The following is a 25,593-nucleotide window of genomic DNA, read 5'->3' on the forward strand; positions in this document are numbered from 1 at the left end:
TAAATAACAAAATAAATATGGGGTAGATGATAAATATTCACATATAGGCCTTGGAGAGGAATTAGAATATTGCTATTTTCAAGACAAAACCAAGGTTTGTGTGTGTGCATGTTTGTATAGATGTTTTGAAAAAGTAGTCTGAACATGACTCATGTTGGGAAACCACTTAGAGAAGCATTCTTCAAAGAAATATGTCTGTGAAAGAAATACATGAATCCTTATGAAGCCACAGTGTTTTACAATTTCTTTTAAATTGCTTTTTCTGTGTCTGGCTCTAGTTTGTAAAGCAAAGACAGAAGTACAGCTATGCTCATAGGTAAACTGGTACATCCCTGTCCTAGGATTAGCTTTTATCTAGAGTTGCTAACTCTCTTCAGGGGAGATTGAAAGTGCTGTTCTGCTCTTCTAATGGTTCTTCTCCAGGCATAGCATCAGCTGCATAACTCGGCAGGTGATTAAAAATCTGTCCAGTTTTCTGATTAAGAGAATCTGTGTTTGGCTGCTACTGGGTACTCAACCTAAAGTGTTGTCCTAAGCGGTGAAGAGGGAGTAAGCGATCAGAGGAGTGCGTGCTGGGTCTGTGAGGCCACCTGTTAGAACGGTCTCCTTTTCCAGCAGGTTTCATTCTGGAGAGTGTGTGTAAGCAAACAAAGGCTGCCATTCTTTCCTGAGTGACCATTAAGTGTACTTACCCTATCAGCCCTGATCCCTAGAGCAGAATCTGCTTACCTCCCTCTCCAGTTTATTCCTTGCAGAAAGGAGGACTCTCTCTGAAACCGAGCCCTTGCATGGCTGACCTGCTTTAGGCATGTTGATATTGTCTCCATCCTGCCCTTGAATTCTTCAGCAGGTTTAGGTGCCTGCCTTCTAGGTAAGACTAAGGTCTGGATAGATTACAAACTCAGTAACAGGCACTTTCTCTCACTTACTCTTACAATGAAATGAGATAAAATTTATTAGAAAAATACAGAAGATTCTCTTTTTCAATTCTTTAAGAAAGCAACTATGGTGTTAATATTTTTAAAACCTATATTGGATGATCTGATACATAAGAGTTTGCTTTGGCTTCAACTTTTGAGTCCATGCAGATTTCAGAAAATCTGTTGCAGGGCATATTTTAAATATTTTTAAAATATGACTCATTCCTTTACTTAGGCCTATGGTTATTTCATGTTCAGGTATTCAGCAAACTTAATTTCTTGCTTTTCATGAAATACTGATATAGTTTTTCACTATTGTTGGTATTAAAGTTACACATGTGTTTTCCCAAACTGCATTTGTATTTCTTCTTCAGCTTACAAAGTATCTTGTACCTGTTTGTTTTGGTTTGGTTTTTATTGCATGCTTTCATGTTAACTGGGATTTCCTCCTGTGAAATGAGCTCAGACTGGAAGTGTCAGTAGGGATGTTCCCAGCCAAACTAGAACCAGAGGCCTGAGATAAAGCTCTGCATCAATACAAATGTAACTAGTGCCATATCTGCTCTATTCATTTAGTGGTCAAATTAAGTCACACTTGGACTTTTTCAATTCTTTCTACCTATGTGAAAATGTCTGTATAGTAAAGTCAAGCAAGTACCCTGCTATCTAGAAGCAGGACTAAATAGGAAGAATTTTGCTACACAAGCCAGCCTGAATAGCCCAGTGTTAATTTTTCTATTCTTTTCTCCATCCTGTATTCCATACTTGCCTTCTCTGCTTAAATACATGAAAATTGGACATGTTAGTGGCTGCAGTTGGATTTGTTAAACCATGGGTATTGTCAAAATCCTTACAAACTGTTCTCAAGTTCATCAAGGCCATATCAGCAATTCCCATGTTGACCTTCAGTGACAATTAGTTGATTGCTCTGATGGAAAGGTGAAGGTGCAATTAATGAATTTTTAGATTACCCTTTAATGAAGTGACCTCCATGTTAGATGGATATAAACTTCTTCCTGACTTTTGAATGGCCTAAAAGCTGTGTAGCTATGGCTAACAAGGTGCTGAGGTGGTAAAGGGCACTGCCAGGCTGGGGCTTGGCCCAGGAGCAGTGCAGGCCCTGGGATGGTTTGTTCTGAGCATCTCACAAATGGTGAGAAGTCCTAGGTTCCTTGTTGGAAATTCTGCATTGTTACTACACTTTTTTTCTGAAAATGTTCACATGTATAATGATGAAAGTGACTTTATTTAAAGCTTTAGTAATAGTCATTATTTACTCTGCAGAATTTATAGAAATCAAAGATGAGGGAAGTTGGGCAAATCTAAACTAACCTGTACTGAACTGAGTAATTGCACTCTAAAAATGAAGTTGTTGCTGAATCCTGGTGTGACATTGTAAAGTATAATAGTATTAAGGAAATTTTTCACCCTTAAGAGCAAGTAAGTGGCATTAATTAAGGGGTTGTGTGTTTGGTATGTTTCTGATCCTAAATTCCTCATAGATTCAGAATGCAGAATCTTTTGCTCAGGCTGGGGTAGGGGAAATGTGGCATGGTAGGTTTGTTGGTGGACTTACCTCTTAGAAGGTAGTTGGCTTCTGCTTTTTCCTTTTGCTTTCAGTTATATTTTTAAAGTATATTTTGTGTAGGTTTTTCCATTACTCTCAATTTCCTTGTATTTGCTTAGTGTATGTTTTGAGAAAATTAATGACTTTTGGTTTGGTTCAGCAGGGTAAGTGTTCTACCTTGTAGCAGTTTAGATCTCATTTGGTTATCAAAAGTCAAGCTGTAGAGTTTGGTTTTTTTCCCTGAAAAAAAATTAATTATTTATGGTGTAAACATGCAGGATATTTGAAAAGTATAGTGTGATAAAATTCAGAATTATACAACATTAGTATACCATACTTGTAGCTTCTTATTCCAGAGGCATTGTTGTACAGTCCAGGCTTACCATTGCAATTCAATTTTCCCTTCTTTTGGACAGAGTTAAGGTTTTCTCTGTAAATTGAAAACATCTGAAAAGATTTTGGTATAATTAGTGTTTGATGCTGCTAATATGATATGTTTTTTAATATTCAAGTTTGGATTTTTTTCTACAGTGTTAATGAACTTTTTTTTTCTTCTCGTTTAGGAGAATATATAAAAAACTGGCGGCCAAGATACTTCCTGCTAAAGACAGATGGCTCTTTCATAGGCTATAAGGAGAAGCCCCAGGATGTGGATCTGCCATATCCACTCAACAACTTTTCAGTGGCAAGTATGTATTTCCAGTATTTATTATTCTCTCAGCATATTGACAGATTATCTGCTACATATTGCTTCGTGTATAATTCAGAATTTATTGGTAACACTGCAAGTTTAGTGCCATGTGCCATACTAATGCACCACTAATCTTATATACACTCTACAAGATGTATTTACAGCAGCAAGGAAGAACCATGAGTTGGTTTTTGAATGTTTTTTGGATGTCTAAGTTCTCATTTTTTGTGTGTGTGTGTCTGAAGGGTGTCTAAATAACAATGACATTTGACAAATGATTGCTGTAAGAAGAAAATTCCTGGAAAGTTTACCTTTATTTAGATCGCTGACCTCTTCTCTGTTTTTCATTCGTATCTCTGAATTCACTTGAAAACTCAAATTAATTAGAAAATTATCTAGACTTTCAAATGACACAAAATCATGCTAAGTTATTTTTCTCTTGGATAATCAGGTAATCAGCTCTCCAGCCTGGTTAATGAGTAATTTCAAGCAATCAGACAATTTGCATATATTAACAAAGCCACAAAGTGTGTATCTGTTGGATAAAGTGAAGATTGCGTGTTTTCCAAGAATGTTTCTAAAAGACAAATTTGTAGGGTTTTTGATTTCTCAGAGTGAGATTGGTGAGTGTTTCTGAACAGAAATGAAAGTGCTTGAGGAGAAAATTAAGGGGGCAAAAAAATCTCTCAGTTGCAAATATCACAGCTAGAAACTTTCAGAGGAGCAGTAGAGAATTTACCCAATTTCTTTCAAAATTGTATTAAGTGTACTGCAATACAAAAAGTGGTAGTGTTTAGTTTCATGGAGGGATATAGGAGCTACCACAGGAGTATTTGAAGGGAAGGGGTTCCCTTCATCTTCACTGCTGAAGATGGAACAAATGCTACTGAGACTGAATTTTCCTATTTTCTTGATGAAATTGTACTTGAGACTGACTCAGCCTTTGTGTATACAAAGTAATTTGTGTATTTTTTTTTTTTTTTGGTAAGAAAATAATCTTGTGCTTCAAGCCCATGTCTCATCTCACAGCTAGAAGAGAAAAACTTTGCATATTCTGATTGCAATAGAAAATGATATTGATTGTGCAAACCATCTATTAGTATTAGAGGCTCGTTTTGCCTTGTTGGTATTCAGCATAAAAGCAGTGATGTCTTTAGGTTGTTCATATGAGTAGAAATTGACTAAATCATAGGTCATTATTCATACCTTAGTTATTGCTCTGCATATTCTAACTACTCTTTTTTAGCAGGTGGTATTTTTCTAGATAGTTTTCCCTGGTTTCCAGCAGAACAACAGTTCTACAATTTTTTTTCAGGGCTTTTTTGTCCTGCTTTACCATTTTCTTCATTGCATATTCTGTCTTCCCTTGCTGCAGCAGCTAGAAGGGTGATCCAAATGGTAGTTCTGCTAAGCAAAGAAATACATAATTAGCAATTATTATAGCATAATTACCAGTGTGTTGGTACTGGTTTTAGTTTTTTTTTTTTTTTTTTTTTTAGTTCCCAGAGGTTCTGTTATGTAAATCTGATATTAGAATGCTGTCCCTGAACTTTGCCTTGATGGAAATGGAAAGATTTCACATTGTTTTCCAAAATGACACCATCACCACCCCCCCCCCCCCCCCCCCCCCCAAAAAAATCCTTTCTGCAACTAGCAAGTTTCATAGGTCTGATTCTTAGGCTGTGTGAGCTAAAGGAACAAGCATGCAATATTAATTGAAAAAATCCAGTTTTGATAAGCATGACTTTTTCTGTTTTTCTGACAGGAAAAGGTGTAATTTTATCAGAAATGTTGGCTGATCAGTGCAAGAATAGGGAGATGTAACACTCATCAAAATAATCTCATGAAATTAAGTGGAGTGCCTGTGTAGAATTCACAGGATGAAAAGCAAACCAGGATGGTATTACACTCTAAATTGCAAGGGACTGTAAGTTTTTTATCATCTATTTTATCTGTCTGAAGATGAGATCATCAGTAGGGTAAATAAACAAACAAAATTGCTGTATGAATGGATCACATCTCATGGGAAGTACCTGGTAAATGTCAAGAACTGGTCTCATGGCCTCTGATCCAAGAGTTCCTGAGCTGCTGCAGTAGGTTTGTGGCCACAAGCAGTGCAACATATTTTTCCTGTAATAGTGAAGTACGTTTTTCATAAATTACTAGCCAGGCAGATGGGGTGTGAGATCACTGTTAATACCATCTTGATTAGGTTGGCAGGGACTTAAAGATATGTCTTTACAGTCCTATCTTCATGTAATCTTTGTAGCTATCTGTAAAGTGAGAGTGTGGTCTCAGTCTACTTTTTGCTCTCCAAATGATAGACATCTTTGGCTCTTGCTTGCAATTTGTTATTTAAGCAGAAAAGGCCAAGCCTATGGTATTATTTTTGTAGTACTGTTGGAGTTAAACATGGGAATGTTTGCACAGTTCTACTTTGTATGATACTTGTTGTGTAGTTTAAAACTTTCATAAGCAGCTCTGTCAAGCTTCCATCATGCAGATACTTTCCCACCAGTGTCCCCTGCCTTCCACTTCTGTGACATCAGCTTTACATTGCAAAAGTAAAGCTCTTTCCCAGGCATAGTATCATTTCCCCTAGTGTGGCTCCCTGATTCTTTCTAAGATAACTTTAAAGTTCCACACCTAAGCATTTCTCTTTTTTTGGTCTTTTGTTGTCTGTGAACTTCATTGGGAATGAGGAGAAGGCTGGAGAGAATGAAGTTATTTTACAGACTGCTAAAAGTGCTTTCAGTGATAAATATGTGTTTTCTAATAGAGCCTTTCTCATTGAGGAATGTTTTGTCATAGAATGGAGTGTTCAGAGACCTTTTCCTTGGGGTGTTCTGGGAGGAAGTGTGGGGGGAAGGCATTTGGAAGTGTGTGTGTAAACAGATAGACTCTTTACTTGGAGACAGAGAGACTGAGGAAGCACACGTGCTTCAGTTCATTGCCAGACACACAAAATGCAGGGGAACCATGTGGACCTGAAATGGAGATGAGGGATCTCTGTTCCTTGGAGCACTGAAGATGAAACACAATTGAGTGAAGGGCATGACAGAGTGGGGCTGGGTGGAGCTGAGCCCTGGGGAAAGACACAGGCTGGCCTTAGGTGTCCTGAATGAACTTCACCTGCCTGTGGCCACTACTCTCCCAACTTTGGGTGCACGGGAAGGCAGCTGTGGGCACCCTGCACTGCATCTTGGAGCTGCTGTAAGGCTGCAGGGTGAACAAATCAGCCAGATTTGGTGACACTGAATGGTGTGTAAGAATCACTGGTTCTTCTCCTGTGCAGCCAGCTCATTTTATACCTAACAAAACCACCTTCTTTTAAATGGGAGTTGTGAGAGCTGTGTATTTGAAGCAGGCTGTTAGTCCCTTAATGCTCATGCCTTGACACTGAGACTCACAAAAAGCTCTGCTGTGGTATCTTACCGTGCACTTGAAGATAGATGAAGGCGGTGTAATTACATGGGTGGGAAGTTCATTGTGAAAACTTAAAACCGGGTGATACTGGTTTTCAGGGGTAAATTCAGAAGTGTGAGCTTACTGGAATTGTCTGGTTCAAAATCAGTTCAGCTCTTTTCAGGTAGAGAGGAGCAGTTGCAAGTAATCAAACTGCTGTAGCTTGTACAGATACTCTTGATTGACTGAGTCATGGTAACTGAGTGGGTGTGCATTCCTAGCCCACTTCAACTGCAAAATAAAATATGTTAATTTAAATTGCTTTTGCTTAAGCATTTATGCAGTCAGAACCAGTTTAAAGATAATTTTGGATTCAGTTGGTATGACTTCCTTGTACAGGCAAACTCTGATAAAAATTGTCCTGTCTTTTAAAACGCCATTATGCTTCTTTGAGAACAAAACTAATACGCTGGGTAACAGGATGTATTTCCTCAATGCCCTCCCACCCCCTCAAAAAAATCCAACATGGCCTCATAATGCTGTTTTCAACTGGCCCACTGCTGTATAAGTGGAATAAATACTGCTTTATGTAAACCACTTTGGTCTTTGATTGTCATCATTATTTGGGAAAACAGAGTGGGGAAGAATTCTACTTAAGTTCTACTTGAGGAAGATTTGTGACTTCACTGATTTTAAAAACCCCCAACTTCTCACATGCACAGTGAGTGTGTAGGTAATCACACAGCACATTTGGGATGAAGTGTCTCTAAGAATTGGCCCTTTGCCTTCATTTTGATCTTTACATGGGGAATAATTGGGAAGAGCTGTATCCCTTCACAGTAGCCTTTGAACCTTGGCCAAAAATGATGTCACCTGGAACTTTTTTCCTATCTTGAAAGATAATGCTTTCTAATCACTCTGGTACAGCTACCCTTTTCATTGTCTTTAAAAAGAAAAAGCAATTTATTATTATATTATTACTATGAAAAGGTAACCTTTTATAAACTTTAATTTTTTAAAAATTTTCTCTGTGGAAGTGATTATCAAGAACCTTGGCTATTCTAAATGGAGAATCTCTGCTACTTTTCCCTAGTCTTAACTTTTCAGTGGGCCAGAGACAAGATTTTATTATTTTTAGGATTTAAAAATCTTCAAAACAGGAAAATGGAAAGGTTTTGGGGGAATAATGTTAGGACTTAAAGAATTCCAAAGACATTTTTTAAAGAAAAGGGTAGGGAAATATGTATGTCTGTTATAAGTGAGATTAATTTATGTATCAAAATACTTTGGCATTAGACAAGACCTTGTGTGCAACTCCAGAAATAGCTTTTCAATGAGGTTGAAGTCATTTTTAAAAATTTGTTACAATACTGGATTACATGAACCCAGAGATAAGATATAACTGTACTTACAATTACAGTGTGAGTTTGATTCCAAAGTCATATTAGTAGAATTGAATAAGTAATGTTCATTCAATATTGAAAATACTTGTGGAGAGAAAAAGTTAATGTATGTATTATATACTGCATTTGCAAATATGTCTGTGAAAATTCAAACTCAAATCTATTGTGTATAGGAAATATTTCCGTCTCTGTTGGATGGAGAAATGTTTGGGAAGCTTTAAATTTGCTTTATGAATGCTTTCTAGGTGGTATAGTTGGTATCCTGTCTTTTTGACTTAGAAGTTTGTAGCCAGGCCTGAAAATTTTTATGCCAGTGTGATATACCCAGGTGCTTAAATAAAACTGGGGTGTTTGCATGAAAGACAGAAAAGGATGTATAATTTTACTGTCTTCCATTAAAACAAAGTAAAGCCCAGGCAAAACCCATGCAGAAATCTTCTATTTCCATTCTCCCTCTTTGCATGAAGGGGCAAATGACAAACTAGTTGTAGTGGCACGAAGACATAGATGCTGCTTTGGTACTTTTTGAAGTATTGGAAATAAAAGACTTTGCAGGATGCTAAACTGCACAAAGTTTGATCTTCTACATCTTCAAGGAATAGAATTAAGGGTTTTTTTTGTCATATTTGTTGTTATATTATCAAAACACATATAAGTACTTGTCATGAGCCAAGCCCCACAGAAGTGGGATTTTTACCCATACAGAACAAAAAGTCAGTCCCTGCTCCAAAATACTAAAATTCCAAATATAAAACAAGTAACAGCAGATGGATGCAAACAGATGGGGGGAGTATGAGAAAACTATGAGACAGTATTAGCCTGTAGTACAGGCAGTGGTCTCAGCACATCAACAACTAATCCATTGTCAAGATTAGATTTTTACTCTCATCTCCCTACTTTTCTTCCTCCCTCCTTCCCTCCCTCCTGTTTTTAAAGGCATGGTGAAGGAGAGTTTTAAGGAGGAATTTAAAGAGAACTTTCATGACAGAGAGAAATTAGAAATGCTTTAGAGAAGTGATGGTGAAATTGTAACAGTAAAAGGATGGGTGGCATTTTGGTACTGAATAAAAGATGATAACAAGGATGAGAGTAGGCTGTGGGGACAGACAATGTTGAAAAGCTACCTATATTTGATGTGATAGAGCTGGATAAGAAATGGGAAATACCAGAAAAAGAGTGATATGGTCAAGGGAACAACGGACAAAACCAATCTATTATGAAAAGTTTTGGGAATAGCATTTTTAGGGTAAACCTGTATTTGTTCGGATCAAATAAGAGATATTAAATTGTTCACATAAATCTCTGTGTGACCAAATTTAATTTTAGGGTGATACTCCCCCTAGATAAGATGTAGTAAGAAGGAACAGAGCCTTTTGGAAAGCCTCAGAGAAGCAGATTTCCCTTAGGGAGTGGGTAAACAAGTGGGAGAATCAAAAGGGGACCAAGCTAAGGGTGTGTGTATGGGTACACACTTATGTTTGTTCCTATATGTAAAATTCATGTATTTTCATGTGTGTATGAGCAAAAGTCCATGTATCTGCCTCTGTGTTATGAAAATGGTTTATTAGTTCTGCTAGTTGTCTACTATTTGTCTAACAAAAAAGGTCTTCAGAGAAGCGTGGATTTGGAGTGCAGAGTAGCAACAACAGAAAAAGGTATTTGTAAGGAGTATGTTCATTAAATTTTGATACGAGAAAGAAAAATTAGATTAGCAATTAAACAGGCAAAGGTTGGGACAAAATTGTTTATCTTGTAAAGGAAAGACCAAAAGAAAAATAAGAAATCAAGTTTAAGTTATTATGCAAATAGATAGATACATAGAGAGATACAGATCTGTGTAAAGACAACACTCTCCCTATATGTTAAAAAGTGCAAACATTATAAATAATGCAAGCAGCAGCTTGATACTATTGTTTTAATATAATTTGATAATCATGCAAAGTTATCCTCTGTGCTAAAACTCAGTCTGTATTGTCTGTATTAGAAATAATTTCTCAGCTATGCAACCTTCTGTTCATTTTTTAGTACAATTTTTTATGGCTGCTTGAATGTTTAGTATTCTTGTCTAGCCATATCAACACATTCTGCTGAAGTTGAAACCTTTCATATATGAAATAATAAAATGGTATTAGTGTTCTATTTTTTTTAATGCTGAATGACTGCATTTAGGAAAAGAATGCTGGTGATTATACAGTTAAAGTTATAGAATTCAAACTTTAAACTTTTTAATAAAATCTGAACAGATGATCTGTGCTTTTTTTCCTTTTTTTTTTTTTTGGAACTGGCAGGTTTCAGGCCCTCTAATTGGCTTCCCAGCTTTGCAGAGTAATTACAGCTTCAAGCAAACTTTGTCATCTGTGGTTCAGAATGGTGTAAAGTAAACAGAACGTTTTGAAATACAGTTTGTAGTTAGAGTTGCTCAGGAGAGTTTAACTAGCATAACTACTTAATTTAGACAGTAGCAGTTATTTGAAAAAGTCTAACATTTTAGAATTGTTAGGTTAGTTGTTGATATGAAGACAAAAGTTAACCTCTGGTATGTATCTGACTTTGTTTTGTTTTTTAAAAGGATTATTTCAATAACTGAGAAACATCCATTGTATTTCTTTTTACCGTTTTAATTTAATTTTTTTTTCATTTTCGGTATACATCCAAAAATGGCCAAAGGAGTGCTATGTACTTGTTGGAACAGAGTTGTCATTCTCTGTTACTGTTTTTGTATTTTGCTGCTTTGAACAAGTGTTCTCCCCCAAGGTATTTCCTCCCCTCTAATATTAAAGGAAAAGTTCTCATGACCGATGTTTCATCCCAGAAAGACAGAAAGCTTTAGGAAAAAAAGTGTAGTTCCAAGTTGTAGATGGCTAGCATACAAGAACACAAAGTTGAGTCTGTCTGTTTACTGGCTTACTCATCTTTTTGAATGATAATTTAGACTTCCAACTGTTTTGAGTTGAGATTCAGTCCTTTAATTACATATGTTTATGTATAGTAGCACACTTGAAGACATTATGGTAGAATGTTCTCTACTCTTGGTAATGACCCAACTATCACTCGAGCATTCGGAGCCAGCTCTCAGTAGCCAGTTTCACTCTTTCTTCTGTGCTTTTGTATTTTCCAAACTATTCACTCAGTCTTAAACTACTATGGTTTTTCCGCTAATTAGTAGAAAAATATTTTGGTAATTAGCAGTAACTGTGTATTACAGCACTTATTCATCTTAATAGATTTTTTTTTCCCCCTAGTAGTAGGTGAAAGATATTCACAGACAAGTTTTTATTTATGTTGCAGTCAGGGCAGGAATAATGTTCATCCCATACATTTGTATACAGCAGCACATGAAACATGTGGGACTACTAAATATCAGCAGACTGAAGTTATTTTTATCTGTTTGAGAAGAATGGGTAGTACAACTCTTTTGGGAATACACTGGTCCTCCACTTCTTTCTGAAACCCTTTTTGCTTCATAAGGGGTGGATATGAATGTATTCAATTTTAACATTCTACGAGGAAATAAAATCTTTAGCCACTAGTAACAGAATATTACCAAAGCTAATTAAGTTTTGCAAAATTTTATTTTCCAATAATTTCCTCCAGTGGTAGTGAAATGGCATTTTTGGTGGTTATTTTTCTGGAGTTTTTTTTTTTTCAGTACCATTTTCAATTCTTAAGGTTTTTTAGTACCTTTCATTGATTTAATTAATCATCTGTAATGAAAACTCAGAATAATTTTTTTGTTAATAGTATTTTATTATTATTTATAATGTTAATAAATATTTTGTTCTTGTTAATAATGTGCATAATCAGTTTGAGGGCTGACTGAAAAAATGTAATATGAGTAGTATATTAGATACAGATTTACTTAAAGTACATACCAATGTATATATTTATTTTACTTTTATACTATATTATGTATATACTATATATCTATTATATATTATGTACTATATACTATATACATACTCTACTATATAATATTTTATACATATATAGGTGAAGACCATATTATACATAGCATTTGGACATAAGCAGATGTAATTCTATTAGTTCCATTTTTTTCATATGTGAGTTGGAAAACTTAAATAATGCAATTTAAATGTATGCATATTTGTATATATTGGCAAAGAGAAAATAAATGGTGGAATTAAAAATCTTCAGTTCCATCACAGGCATTGGAGAAGATGTGCTTTTTGATTGGTACAGATTTTTCTGCAGGTTTGTCTCTGTGCCTTTTTTCCTTCAAACTGTCCTAACACAGTCAGTTCATATTTCTTCCTGGCAGCTTGTGTCACCTTCCTTCCTCTAAACTAGGTACTCTAGTTTGGCTATATTCTAGCTATCGCCATGCTTTTCTTTCTCCTGTCCTATTACCACTTTCCTCCCTTTATTCCCTAGTCTTTTGTTCATAACAGCTGTCCTGTAAATAACTTGCTGCATGCCATCTTTTACATTGGATTTTGCCTCAATGAGGTACTTTTTCATACTGTCTGAAGAGGAGGGCAAGGCATTATGAATATAAGTGAAATGCTTCCAATTTAGCATGTGGAGAGGCAGTAGATAGCTGTAGCCTCTGGATTGTACTCAATGCCTAGACTTTCAATGATTTTATACTTTAGTAATTGTTACTGTAATTTTTTACCCTCCTCCCACTGCACTCTTATCCCTCCCACATGTAGTGTGGCCAGATGCCTTACATTTTCACAGGAATACTAAAAGGATATCAAAGGTCTTGATTTGCCAAGTTTTAAGTCTCTTCTCCAAAAAGCAGCATTTTCCAGCAGTGTGCAGCTTTAGGCAGACACCCAATAAAGAAAATTTCAGCCTACATGATTGAAGTGTGATAGGATTAAAGATGAGAGGATGGTTTTGTCAGGAGTAAGATGAGATAATCTTAGAGCAGACAATGCTTCTAGTCTCTTCTGCTGGAATGGTAGCCCCACATGTTCCTTGGAACTTCAGCTGAGAAAGTTAAAAAAAAGCCTGTTAACCCTCCCTTCACTGTCACCGTGATCATGGCTGGACTTCAACCATATCCCTGAAGATGAGGATTTCTTTGATCTCATGAGTAATTGCAGTGAGCTACAACCCTGGTTAGGTACCCTAAGCAGCTATACTTCATCGTGCTTCTGTCTGCCTTATTTCTCTTCCAGCTTTTGTGTTAAACTCCCTCTTCCTGTGTCCATTCTGCTGTAGATCTTTCTTCTACAGGTTGAGGATGGCTCTCCTTCCATCCAAGACCTAGCAGTGTGTGTGTAAGCAATGAGGGTGAACTACTGTTTCTCTTTTTTAATTAAATATTTGTTAAATGGAATGTCATCTCTGTTCCTGACAGTGAGCAGTCTGACTTCAGTAATAATTTATAGATGTTTGGTGAATATATAAGTTTGTTCATCAAGGAATACACATGTGCGCAGGACAATATTCACTCCTCTTTTGTTTCTCATACCTGTGTCTGTCAAGCTTCTGAGGTGTTCTGCTAAGCTGCAGAAAAAAATACTATTGATAGACATACCCACTTCCACACTTCTTTGTTTTTTCAAATAAAAAAATTGCAGTAGATGATAGTTGAGGTTTCAGGATCCTGAATTTGTCAAGAGAAAATATGTCAAGCCAAAATAATTTATTTCTGTGAAAGGAAAGTATGCCTTGTTAAGTGGTACATGTCATATGACTTCTGCAAAGCATTGACATTAACTGGAATAAAGAATAGTAAGCTACATAAGTAAAAGGTGTGGGTCAACTGGTAGGTGGTAGCTACATCAAAAAGAAGTTACAGCAGATTGTAGGTGAACAGGAATTAATTTACTGTACCATTATTGATTGATTTGTGAACCTGATGAATCATTTTAGATCACACACACACATTTGATCTGGATCAGCTTTGAACAAGTGATGATATTCCAGACATGAGATGTAATGGTTTGTGTCTACGATGTGTTAGCTATAGGAAAACGAGTAACACTTTTGACAGAGTAACCTTAGCTTCTCAAAAAAGTTTAAATGTATTTGCATGAATAAGGAGTTTTAGTTTGTCAGAGTTTTGCAGCTGTAATGTTTGGTGCCGCATTGTAGAACTGATACACAGCAACGCCGAACCATTGCCTGAATCGCCAGCGTTGTAGTCTTGCCACAAAGGAGTAATAGGTGGTCTATAATATGTCTGGAGTTGTGGAACAAGGGACATCTTGAATCTGAAAGTGCAACTGGTGAAGGACACATCGGTTGAACTGACATAAAGAAGACTGAAGAGAGATAAAGCAGTGTTCCAATGTCTAAAAGGGACAGCTGCTGGAAAGATGAAGTAATTTAGTCAAAAGGACAAGAAACAGTATGCTGAAATTATAGGAACAGTTGCATAAAATCCTAGGAAAAATCTTACAGCAATAAAAATAGTTAATTTCTTTATAGTTGGATGGAATAGTTTGTTTACAGGGGTTTTGAAATTAGTACTTTTTTTGGGATTTTGAAATACTTATGAGAAATAGCATAGGTAGATCTGATTCTGCCCTAGGGCACAAAGAAAATTAGATGATTTCCTGGGGCAGCCCCACTGGTGGTGTGTGTGGGATTGTTCTATATTTAATAATCAGACTAATTTAAACATCTGAATTTTCTTAGGCTATTTTATAATAAACCTTACCCTGAAGTGACAGTAGTAACAGTAATTGTGACATGGTTACCATTGAAGGGAAAATGTCATATTCCTCCTGCTGGGTGCAGATGGAAAAATATGCCAGTGGCTACTGCTGTTTCCTTGGCATGCTATAGCAATCCAGGATCTAATACTCTTCTTAGCCTCATAACACAGACCAAGTTAACAAAATGGAGATTGCACTTTTTATATGGACAATGATACAAGTTCTATCAATTCCTCTGACTGCTTTCTTCACCTGACTTATTGTTACCTATTACCTTTTGCAAGGTATTTTACCAATACAACCTGTGGTTGTATTGCTGTTCTGTATTTCCTTGTGTGCTGGATAGATCCTGAATGGGGATACATGAGCTGAATGAATTTCATCTAAGTGATTTTGTTTGCTTTTCACCCATTAACTGGCAATGTATAAAAAAGGCAATGTCATGTGTTTGTCTAGAATGTCAGCTAATGAAAACAGAGCGACCAAAGCCGAACACATTCATTATCAGATGTCTTCAGTGGACCACTGTCATAGAGAGGACGTTCCATGTAGACACTCCAGAGGAACGGTGAGGGTTTTATTCTTGTTTTCCTTTTCACAATCCTTGTGCAGAAGCCTCAGCAGAGTCTCTGCTGGGCCTGCACAGCAATCAGCACTTGGATCTGTGACATTCTGAGCAGTTAGTTAAAGATTTTTAAGTCAGCTTCTGTAAAATATTATCTGAGCTCATAACTAGAGTAAGAGTTGCCTATGAGTAGGTGGGATGAGTGTGTTCAAATAAGCCAAAACTATGTCATGATATGTTTCTGAAGTGTTAAATTTTGAACATCCAAAGCCTGGATTGAAATCTTTCCAGCCTTGCTGTCTTACTCCTCCTAATGTGCTCCTTTCTTTTGGCACAGAAAGCAGCATGCTTATTATAAATTATTTTATGTTGGCTTATTAGTTTTTCTTGTTTCAGTAAACATTCACAAATGCTTAAGAATTAACTTTTTAATGCACCAAAAAGTTTTTTAATGCATGTAGGAGATATGGAATAATGCACTCAAATTTCTCTTACTTTGTCTATGATTAGATGCACTGAATCATCCCACTGTGGACATCTGTCCTTTTGAGACCAGTACTATGATCTGGCTGTCATTTTTGTATCAGTAAATAAACAACAACTTTGCTTTTTCTGTTCTGTTCACTTAGAGGTTTTTTTTTATTCTACCTTGGTACTGTGTCTTTTTTCTGTGCAGTGTAGTAGCTCACACTGCATTCAGTAATAAATACCATGAAAATATCCCATATCCCTTACTGGCTGAGCAAGAGACAGCAGGTAGTGTGCTTGGTGTGGGGCTATGACCTGCTCAAGGGCTGCCTGATGTGTCTGTGCTGCTCTGCTGGCCCTGCTTGTCCCTCCACAAGAACCATCACCTGGGCCTGCCCCTCAGTGTAGCCACAGGTTTTTAGGATGTTTGTAGAAATTTAGTTATCTTTGAGGGTCTTTTTTGAGGGAAATTTGCAGAAAAGCCTGCAAGTTCAGTTTGTCTGTAAGTCCTCCTGTAAGAGGAGACAAAGACTTGAACATACGATGTGATTTAATAAACCATTTTCAGTGAAAATGTCTTGAAGCAAGGGGGAATACCAAAAAGTCTCTTAAAGGAGCAATTTATTATTATGAGATACTACTGCATAAGAGATGACATGCTCTCAGGTATATTATACCTGGAACAAATGTTTTCAAGTTCCCGCTAGTAAAATACTTACAGAATGAGAAGCTGCTAATTCTTGAAGTTACCCATATAGTGATCCTTTCTGGTCAACTTCACCCCCTTTAAGAAAATGCAGGATTTGGAAGGAAGTTGGAGTGATTGATTAGTATGAGTCTTCTGCTGTGTAACATAAGGATTGAACATTGAAGCAATGTAGCATGTGAAAAATGTTATGAACTATGCAATATGTTTTATGTTTTATGAGTTTCTAATAGAGGTGTTGGCTTGTTCATGATAGGGAAGAATGGACAGAAGCAATCCAGGCTGTAGCAGACAGACTTCAGAGGCAAGAAGAGGAGAGGATGAACTGTAGTCCAACTTCTCAGATAGACAATATAGGAGAAGAAGAGATGGATGCTTCAACAACCCATCATAAAAGAAAGGTAATGACCTTAAAAAACAACTTTTGAGAATGGTCTAGATGCATAAAGCAATATGCAGGGAATAGTATTTCAACATAAATTTCTGTGTATTATAAGATCAAAGTATTTATTTATTTCAATAAACCTGAACTGCTCTAGTTTTGTTTATTGGTTCAGCTGATATGGCACTTACGAAAAACAAAGTTCAACCATTCAGGCACATGCTAACGTTCTTCTTATTATTTGACTATTATTTCATCCTTTTGTTTGTTTGCTATTTTAGAAGTATGGTAATAAAATATTTTCTTTAGACAAGTGCTTTTGCCCCTTTTCTCATGCAAATAATACCCAGTACAAATTAGGTAATTTGCATGATAAAGGCTAGCAGGATCTGGCTTTTAATGACCTTGGTTTTTGATAACTTGGGAAATAACTTTGCTTTAGTTTTCAATGAAGTAAGAGAAAATAGCATTTTGTTTTTCTGCAGTCCTTTACAGCTTTTGGTGTAAGTAGGAATATGTACATTGCTGGCTATAACATACTTGTAGTTGCATCTCCAGAGTCAACAGGTTAAACAAACAACAAAGAGCATGTTTTAAAGATCTGATGCCACTCAAAGTTTGCTTATGTGCCTCCATTTTGTCCTGTATGGACTACTCAAAGTCATGTCTCTCATTTGCTATACAGAGTTGATATGACTCAAGAAATTCACTGAAATTGCATGAAAAAATAATAACCAGTTTACATAGGACTGACTTTACTTTTTCTAGCTAGAAGTGAAACTTGTAGAAAACTAAGTATAAGTCTGCTGACAGAGCAAAACAGTCTTATGGCTCATATAACTGAATGCCTTTGAGTGATGAACAATATAAGAAAAGGTGAACATTTCTCTATTTACTAATAGAGCATGTTTTGTTTGTTGTGCTACATGAAGCAAGAACCACGGAAAAGCCAGGGCTGAGAGCTATGCCTTCAAAATATAAAAAGATGTCATAGGTAACTTTAGTTCTATCATGTCCTAATTTTTAAGAACTTGAGATTGCAGTCTAAAAAGAGTTCTTTTCTGCAGTTTCATTGTATGCAAATTTCTAACCTTTGTCTGCTATAGAAAAAGGTAAAATCAATTATAAAGAGCTGTAACAATACTCTGAATATATATAGTCAGGCTGACTTCAAACCTTTTGCCTGACGGCATGGATATTTAATGACTGTGCTCCAGGGTGAAATATAAGTGACAGCAAGACAGAGGCAGTGTTTAAGATGTGTCAGCCTTGTGAGAGGCAGTGTGATTATGTGGAAGGGATTTGGGTCTGCTCTGTTAAAGATCTGAGCACTGTTCCAAGCCTGTGTATCCTCTTAGTGAAGTACAAAACCACTGCATAACACTCATTTTCCAGGTGTCAATGTTAATGCTGTCTGATACAAGTAGTTTATCTGGAATGTGCTCTCCTTGTTCACAGTGCAGTTTCCCATACAAAAAAAGGGGTTGTGGGAACAGAGGTAGGAGGATCAGTTTTGTTTCTGTCTTGCCACTTGCGCTGTAAGAAATGCTGAAATAATATGGTGGGACAGTGTATGGGCAGCACTACGGACTATTTAATGGCTTTGGCAACAAGCCAAAACCAAGCTCTACAAAACAAAGCTGAAATGAAGACTGTTGATATTCAACATCTAATAACAGAGCAAAATAACAGAACTAGAAAAAAAAAGATAAATAAAAAGGTAATGAAGTGAAAAAAAAAGGAAACAATAGAGCCAGAACTCAAGAATCCCACAGCAGATTTCTGTCTGTTGGAAGATGTTAATGAAAGATGCTCAGAAGTTTTTGGAATAAAAAATATCAAGTGACCATTATGATAGGGAATTGCCACTGCCTCCAACTTCATTGAAATTGTGAAAAATAGGTCTTTGACAAACTGTTTCTGTTTTGTAGAAATGTCTCTGAAAACCTGTTGTTTAAGCTTTCATAGTTGTTAATGTAATCAGAACCATTTCAGTTATAATGATTTAATGCATTTTTATTGATTTTTTTTTTTTGTATTGGGTATCTTTCCTTTCAGGGATTTTTACACAATGCGTCCTTTTTTGACAAAAGCTTGTTTTGTCACCTGATTTTACATCTAAGCCCAGTGAATTTTGCTTGTGCATGCACCAGATGGTATACATATGAGTAGAAGAACATAATCAGATTAAGAGACAAGACAGAGAGGAGTTGGGCCTGTTCTTCTCTGAAAAGGTAGCAAAAAGAAAACAGCCTTTAGGATGTGAAACTTGATTTGAGTAAACATGACAGCTATATCCCTGCTTAGATTAGCTGCAAAAAACAGAAGCACCTCTTTTCCCCAATTTTTTAAAATGGTGTCAACATGCAATTCAAGTTTTACACATCACTAAAATTTGTAATACTCAAAATTCTTAGCAAACTACTTTTATTTCTTGCTGTACTATTGCTTCTCAGTAGAGTTTTTCTCTGATGAAATCAGATGAAAATTCCACCTGGTCTAATAATTGTGCACATCAGGAATTAAAAAAAAAAAAAAAGAGTTAGTTTCTTTGGTAGGAATTTTCATTAGGGTGTATATACCTACATTAGGGTGTATTTTTTTGAACAGATCGTCCATAGGGGATGGTGTGTTTAGATGGTCAACAGGTATTTCCTTAGGGGAGTAAAAAGTTTTATAGAAAGCTGAACATCATAATGTTTTTGGTTTTTTTTTTTTTTTTTTGGTTAGTGCAGTCTCCTGTGGCTTCTTTGCTTTTTCTTTGTTTACAAATTTGATATGCAGGATGAATAAAGAACAGATTTTTCAGGGGAAGCCTAAAATTAAGAAGAAAAAGATTCAAAACTTGGAGTACAGCAGGAATGAAAAACTAGGGGAAATCATGAAGGAGAAAGAATCCAATCTTACGGGAGCCTCCAAAGTTACCATCTTCCTTCAGGTTTAGGAAGTATTTCCATTTTTCCACCAGTTTTCAGTACACCCCTAGCTATGGCATCTGTGTTTTTATCTCCCAAGGTCTTGTGTTCTTTGGCAGACTTTTTGAGTTACCCTGCACTGCGTATCATCTCTAAGCCTTCTGCTAAGCTTCTAAGGAATGAGAGCATCAGGAAACTTTATTCTTAGAACTAACACTACCGCCATAATGTGCTGTTAAGCCACGGCTCAAAATCTTGCAAACCTATTACCTTTCTCTTATAAATATACATATATTTTTAACTTGTTTTCACTGAGCTTGCATCTAGATTCATGACTGCTTTGCTGAACATTATGTAAGCAAATTTTGGGCAAATCAGTCTTTCAATTTGACTGATCTGCTGCCCTTAGCATCAAAGCATCAAATCCATGTCTGCGATCAGTTGTGCCAAGATCTTCCTTCTGTGTATGGGCAAAGGGCATCTTTTCTGACCTGGTTGTATTCAGACTCTGATGGTCAGTCTCTAATTCCAGTGTCTTAGAAAAACCAGAAATGTTGGAGAAGTTAATTCTTTGAGGCTGCTTTATGATCTCATAAATCTGTGACTGTTAAAGGGATAGGTTGTTTACAGTCACTCAGCTCACAGTCACTCAGTCACAGCTCAGTATTTTTTATCAATAAAGCTGTCAGCCATTGTTTGTGAGGTAGCACAATAGCTTATGACTGAAGGATTCTGCCCTGAATTACTCATCTTCTGCTTGAATTGTGTTTTGAATGCATTTTTAGGTTTTTATGGGTTTTTGTCAATATTCACTGCTTTTTCTCAAAGGCAGTTGTTTTCTGCTTGATGGTTGTCACAGAACCATCAAGTAGATAACCTGACTTTCCAAAATGCTGAACTGAAAGTGATCATTGAGAAGTCCTACCTTTAGTTGATTGAAAACGAGGAGTCACACAGTGTTATGATCACAGCTTTACATACGACATCATGCGCTGCGAGTTATCACACATTACAGTAGTTTTTGGAAAAGTTGACTCTTCAAGGATTTGTCTGTAGTAATAAAATTTAACTTTACACTCAGTTGTGTAAAGTGAGTTTCCTTTAGGTAAAAACTATACCAAGCCTTTGAAATTTCTGTTACCCATATTTCTTGCTGGGATAAATGCATTTTTATTCCTCCTGATGTGAGGTGCTTTGGGCAGCAAAGCAAGATCTGTCACTGCAAAATGTTTGTGTGAGCATCAAGGTTAGAAGCTACCAATCAACAGTTAGATGGGCAAAAGATTTAATTCCTGTTGATTTAGCTAGAAAATTGATATTTGGGAAGCATCTTCTTCTGAATGGAGCTTTGAAATGGAATGTTGAAGACCTTTTGCAGCTTTGAAGTTGCAGGTTGAACACTTAAAAGCTAAGGAATTGCACATTGATGTGGTGGACAGAACTTCAGTTCAACCTCCTACGTGAGCACATTGCAAACTGACTCTGAGTGAACAACTCCATAAATTACTTTCAGAGTTTGTCAACAGCAAATTCAGATCCACAGTAAGAGTACCATGCACTTGAGCTTAAACTAATAAATAATTTCAGAAGGTAATTTTGCCCTTTTTTCTCTCGCACAAGTGAATATATTTTGCTGCTGCTATTTGCGATCGCACACCAGGGATATGCCCAATGCCTCTACACCTGGAATGTCTGTGAAATATGTAGGCAGTGTTAAGAGGTTATTTCTGGTAGAGATAAGGAAAGTACTAATTCACTTGTGGAAAATACAAGTAGAAGTTTATCCAGAACAGGATATTCAGGCAGTTATTCAACACAACTGCCTAAGGCCACGACTAGTGATAGAAAGAGGCACTGGGAAGACGAAAGATAGTCTTTTTTGCTCACAAAACAGGATTAAGTCTATTTAACTTAGCAATACTGAGACTCATAGCATAATTACTCTTTAAAAATGTTTTGAGGTGTGTTTTTCAAAAAGGAAGAAAGGTCATTGATACTGCGGGACAATGCTATAACAAGAATAGGTGAGTTTCAAAGCAGCTTGCAGAATTTGTAGCTGCTTTTCTCAAGTTGCAAAACTTGATGGTTTTGTGGTGCTGCAACCAAGTCACTAGCACAGCATAATGAAAGATGTGCTGTAGAAGCACACAGTGATTGGCCAAGTAAATTCTGCTGTCAATTCAAGGCAGCCCTTGTGCAGTCACTGTGCTCTCAGTATTGTTCTGGTTTTTGTCTACATCTTCATCTTTGCATCTAATGCAGAGACCAATGCTTCTGAACTGGCTGTGAAATGAACTTGTAAAAGTAAGAGGATTATTGACTCAAACTTTGGGCTCAGAAAAGTGGCTATGCTGTTTTGGGATCTGAGATCATCTGATCATATTCTTACCATGTGTGGCATGCCAGTTGAGCTGACAAACCTACTGGACTTGATTTGTCTGTGGGTTGAACAAGCTGGATGTATTGTGTTTAACCTGCAAAACTAGGGCAGTAACAGAGTCACAGGAAAGATGAAAACTTGCCACTTCCTCCTTTTCAGAGCCAGATTGATTAATGTAAATACCATGTAATTGTAATCTCTACTGAAATTTTTAAAAGTTCTAATGCAAAGGTAAAGTCTTACAGGCACAACATTTCAGTGAGTATCCTGTATGTTTCAAAAAAGCCATCAGTGCAGTGGTTGTTGTAATACAAATACACCATGTTTGCATGTCCCTGGTAATGCAGGAGTTGATGAACTTTCTTAAATGTGGTGCATTCTTGAAATGCTGCTTTAGGCTAAGGCTTTGTCCTCTGTGTGCTTTATAAAAATAAAAGTGTGTGCAGTACTTGACTTTTGAGCATTATATTAATACTACTGAATAATTTATCCTGCTGGTTTAATGACAGCAGCTAGCTGCCTTCTTTGCCTTGGTGAAAAGCAGCAAGAGCAGTGTTGTTTGGGCACTCAGCCCCTCCCCAAACTGAAAGACAGGGAAGGGAAGCAGAATGAAACTCCCATAATCCAAGGGGAAAGGTTCAGTGATCTGATCCATGCTGTAGTGTGTCCAGAGAGGGGCAATGGAGCTGGTGAAGTGTCCATGGTAAAATCTTATGAGGAACAGCTGAGGGAGCTGGGAATGTTTAGCCTTGAGAAAGAGTCTTAGGGGGAACCTTATTCTTCTCTAAAACTGCCTGATGAAGGGAGGGTATAGCCAGAGGAGGGGGATTGATCTCTTTTCCCAAGTAAGAAGTGATGGAATGAAAGAAAATGGCCTCAAGTTGCTCCAGGTGAGGTTTAGAGTGGATATTAGGAAAAATGTCTTCATTGAAAGAGTTGTCAAGCATTGAAACAGGCTGCCCAGGGAAGTGGCAGAGTCACCATCCCTGTAGCTATTTAGAAGACATGTAGATGTGGCATTTAAGGACCTGGTTTAGTGGCAGACTTGGTAGTGTTGGATTAACAGCAGGACTTGATGATTTTAAAGATCTTTGTCAACCTAAACAATTCTGTGATTACAAACTTAATCACAGAATTGGGCCTGTTTTTGTAAACTGTTCTTATTTTATTGGTAGCAGGGTTTGGTTATATGTTGGAACTGGATAATCTAGGTCTTGCTAATCCTTGCTCTTTGTTCCTTATAGACAATGAATGATTTTGACTACTTAAAACTACTGGGCAAAGGCACGTTTGGCAAAGTTATCCTGGTCCGAGAGAAGGCTAGTGGCAAATACTATGCCATGAAGATTTTGAAAAAAGAAGTAATTATTGCAAAGGTAAGAAAGTTTATATTTTTAGTATTGGGTCATTTTAAAGAATGGAGTAATCAATATTTAATACATAAGGTGTATTGATTTTTGAGGATAACTTAGTTTGATAAAAGTATGTGTGTATCCTCAGAAAACAAGAATGCAAGAAGAAGAAAAGTATAACCATTTTGCATGCCTTTTCCCAGTATATTATAATCTGGAATGTCCTAAAACACCGAGAGAGTTTATTGGGCAGCAAGATAGTGCAATCTGAGCTTATACAACAAAAAGTGCATTGTGGGGCATATTGGATACTTCACATTTTTTTCTAAGTCAGTTGCAGGTTTACTCGACAAACACTTTTAATTGAATGGGCCTGTGCTTGATTCCAGCTACGTTGTATGAGATTGCTCTGCGTGGGACTAACAATTCAATTTTTTCAGTTTTTGAGAAATAGGAAAAGTCTGAAGCTGATGTCTGAAGTTGTGGTTTAAACTGGCATTGTCCAATCACTTAAACTTGATTAGTGTCACTGGCTCTTGTGCATGGTCATAATATCACTCAAGCTTAAATTTAGATCATCTACTCTGAGCTTTGTTTTTAGCAATTTTGAAGTTTTGAATCCTGTTTCCACAGAAGTTGAAAGCAAGAAACCTACATACATTTATCAACATGAGACACAATTAAAAATAATCCCATTATTAAATGAGGATGTTTCGAGGGACGTGGGTCTGAGTGATATTTTTGAATGCTTGAGGTTGACAATATCAGTATTCGTAAAAACTGAATGTGAATGGGTAAATACTATTTTACATAGATTAAATATTAAGATATTTTGAAGTTTTTTTTATGGTTTTCCTATTGACCTATGAAAACAGGGCTTACAAGGGTCTTGCAGTCTATATTCATTGTCTGTCACTTGCTTTCTGATAGCTTTAGAATGTGTAGATCAGTTGCAATTAAATTTGACTGAGGAGTGGAGGCCTCAAAGACAATTGTATTTCCTTGAGTATCATTATAACTAGCCCTGTAACAGAGGGAGAGACTTAAATTTATGTCTTCAGCAGTGAAGAGACTGACCTATGAGTTCTACATGCCCTCAGCAGCTGTCTTGTGTGCCGTGGCACCTGGTCAGCATGTGCATGATTTGGGCTAACAGCAGCAAAGAGTGCCCTTTTCTTCTTCAGTCAGGAGATACAGGAAGAACAGAGGCTATTGGTGCTGCACTCCTCTGATTCTGCATGGGAAGGAGCACCTCAGTGGCCCTCCTTGTAAGACCTGGCAGCAGTCTCTGTGGTTTGCCCTGCTGGTCTCAGAGTCTGTCTGGTTGCTGCATGCTGAGCCTCAGTCTCCAGCCTGACATCCTTGACCGGTGTTCTGCTCACCCCTGGCATCTGGGGATCTTCAGGAAATCTTGTGAGCTCCTTTTCTGCAGCTGCTGGCTTGTGTCCTTCCGGCCTTCAGAGCATTTCGGCTTGTTTTTTTGTACCAATAACATAGCAAAAAGATTTTTAAATTTTAGGAGTTTTCTAATTACATTGTTACCTGCTACAATATCACTGACTTTTTAGAATTGATTAAAGCTGATTATTGGGAAACTTTGTCTAAGGTTAGCAAAAAAATCTTGTTCATAGAAGTATGTATAAAGGTAGAGAAATTTTGAAGAAATCAGAGATGGAACTGTTTAAGTTTGAATTTAGCCCAGTCAGGCTGTGAACATGCTATGGGGATTTATCAATAGCATTTAGCTCTGGAGATCAGTGCTAAGGATATGGTCACTAGGTAGAATAGCTCTGCAGTCCCAATTCAGCATGTAAGTGGTATAATATATGCTCTAGAATCACAGAATGGCTTTGGTCGGAAGGCACCTAAAAGATGCCAATCCCCCTGCTGTGGGGGGTTTCACTAGACCAGGTTGTTGAAAGCCCCATCCAACCTGGCCTTGATCACCTCCGGGGATGGGACATCCACAGTTGCTCTGGGCAACCTGTTGCCAGTGTCTGACCACTCTCTCAGTAAAGAATTTCTCCCTAGCATTTAATCTAAATCTCTGTCCTTTTAGTTTAAGACTATTCCCTCTTGTCCTATTGCTACCTGCCTGTGCAAAAAGTAGCCTTATAAAAGCCCTAAGCATAGTATGAAGCAGAAAAGTGGTGCATTGACAGCTGTATAGCATCTGCCCAGTTCAGACTAAATCTGTTTATTCT

At 37.0% G+C, this 25,593-nt stretch overlaps 1 protein-coding gene across 1 annotated transcript in view; it reads left to right on the plus strand.

Annotated features, from left to right (window-relative positions):
• AKT3 (AKT serine/threonine kinase 3) overlaps window positions 1-25,593 on the plus strand; it is a 150,191-nt gene that overhangs the window by 75,456 nt on the left and 49,142 nt on the right. The window contains exons 3-6 of the mRNA XM_053937280.1: window positions 3,051-3,176; window positions 15,078-15,189; window positions 16,617-16,761; window positions 23,282-23,413. Of these exons, the coding sequence (XP_053793255.1) occupies window positions 3,051-3,176; window positions 15,078-15,189; window positions 16,617-16,761; window positions 23,282-23,413 (515 nt within the window). The remainder of the gene's footprint in view (window positions 1-3,050; window positions 3,177-15,077; window positions 15,190-16,616; window positions 16,762-23,281; window positions 23,414-25,593) is intronic.

This window comes from Vidua chalybeata, chromosome 3 (assembly GCF_026979565.1).
Source record: "Vidua chalybeata isolate OUT-0048 chromosome 3, bVidCha1 merged haplotype, whole genome shotgun sequence".
Classification (NCBI taxonomy): Eukaryota; Metazoa; Chordata; class Aves; order Passeriformes; family Viduidae; genus Vidua; species Vidua chalybeata.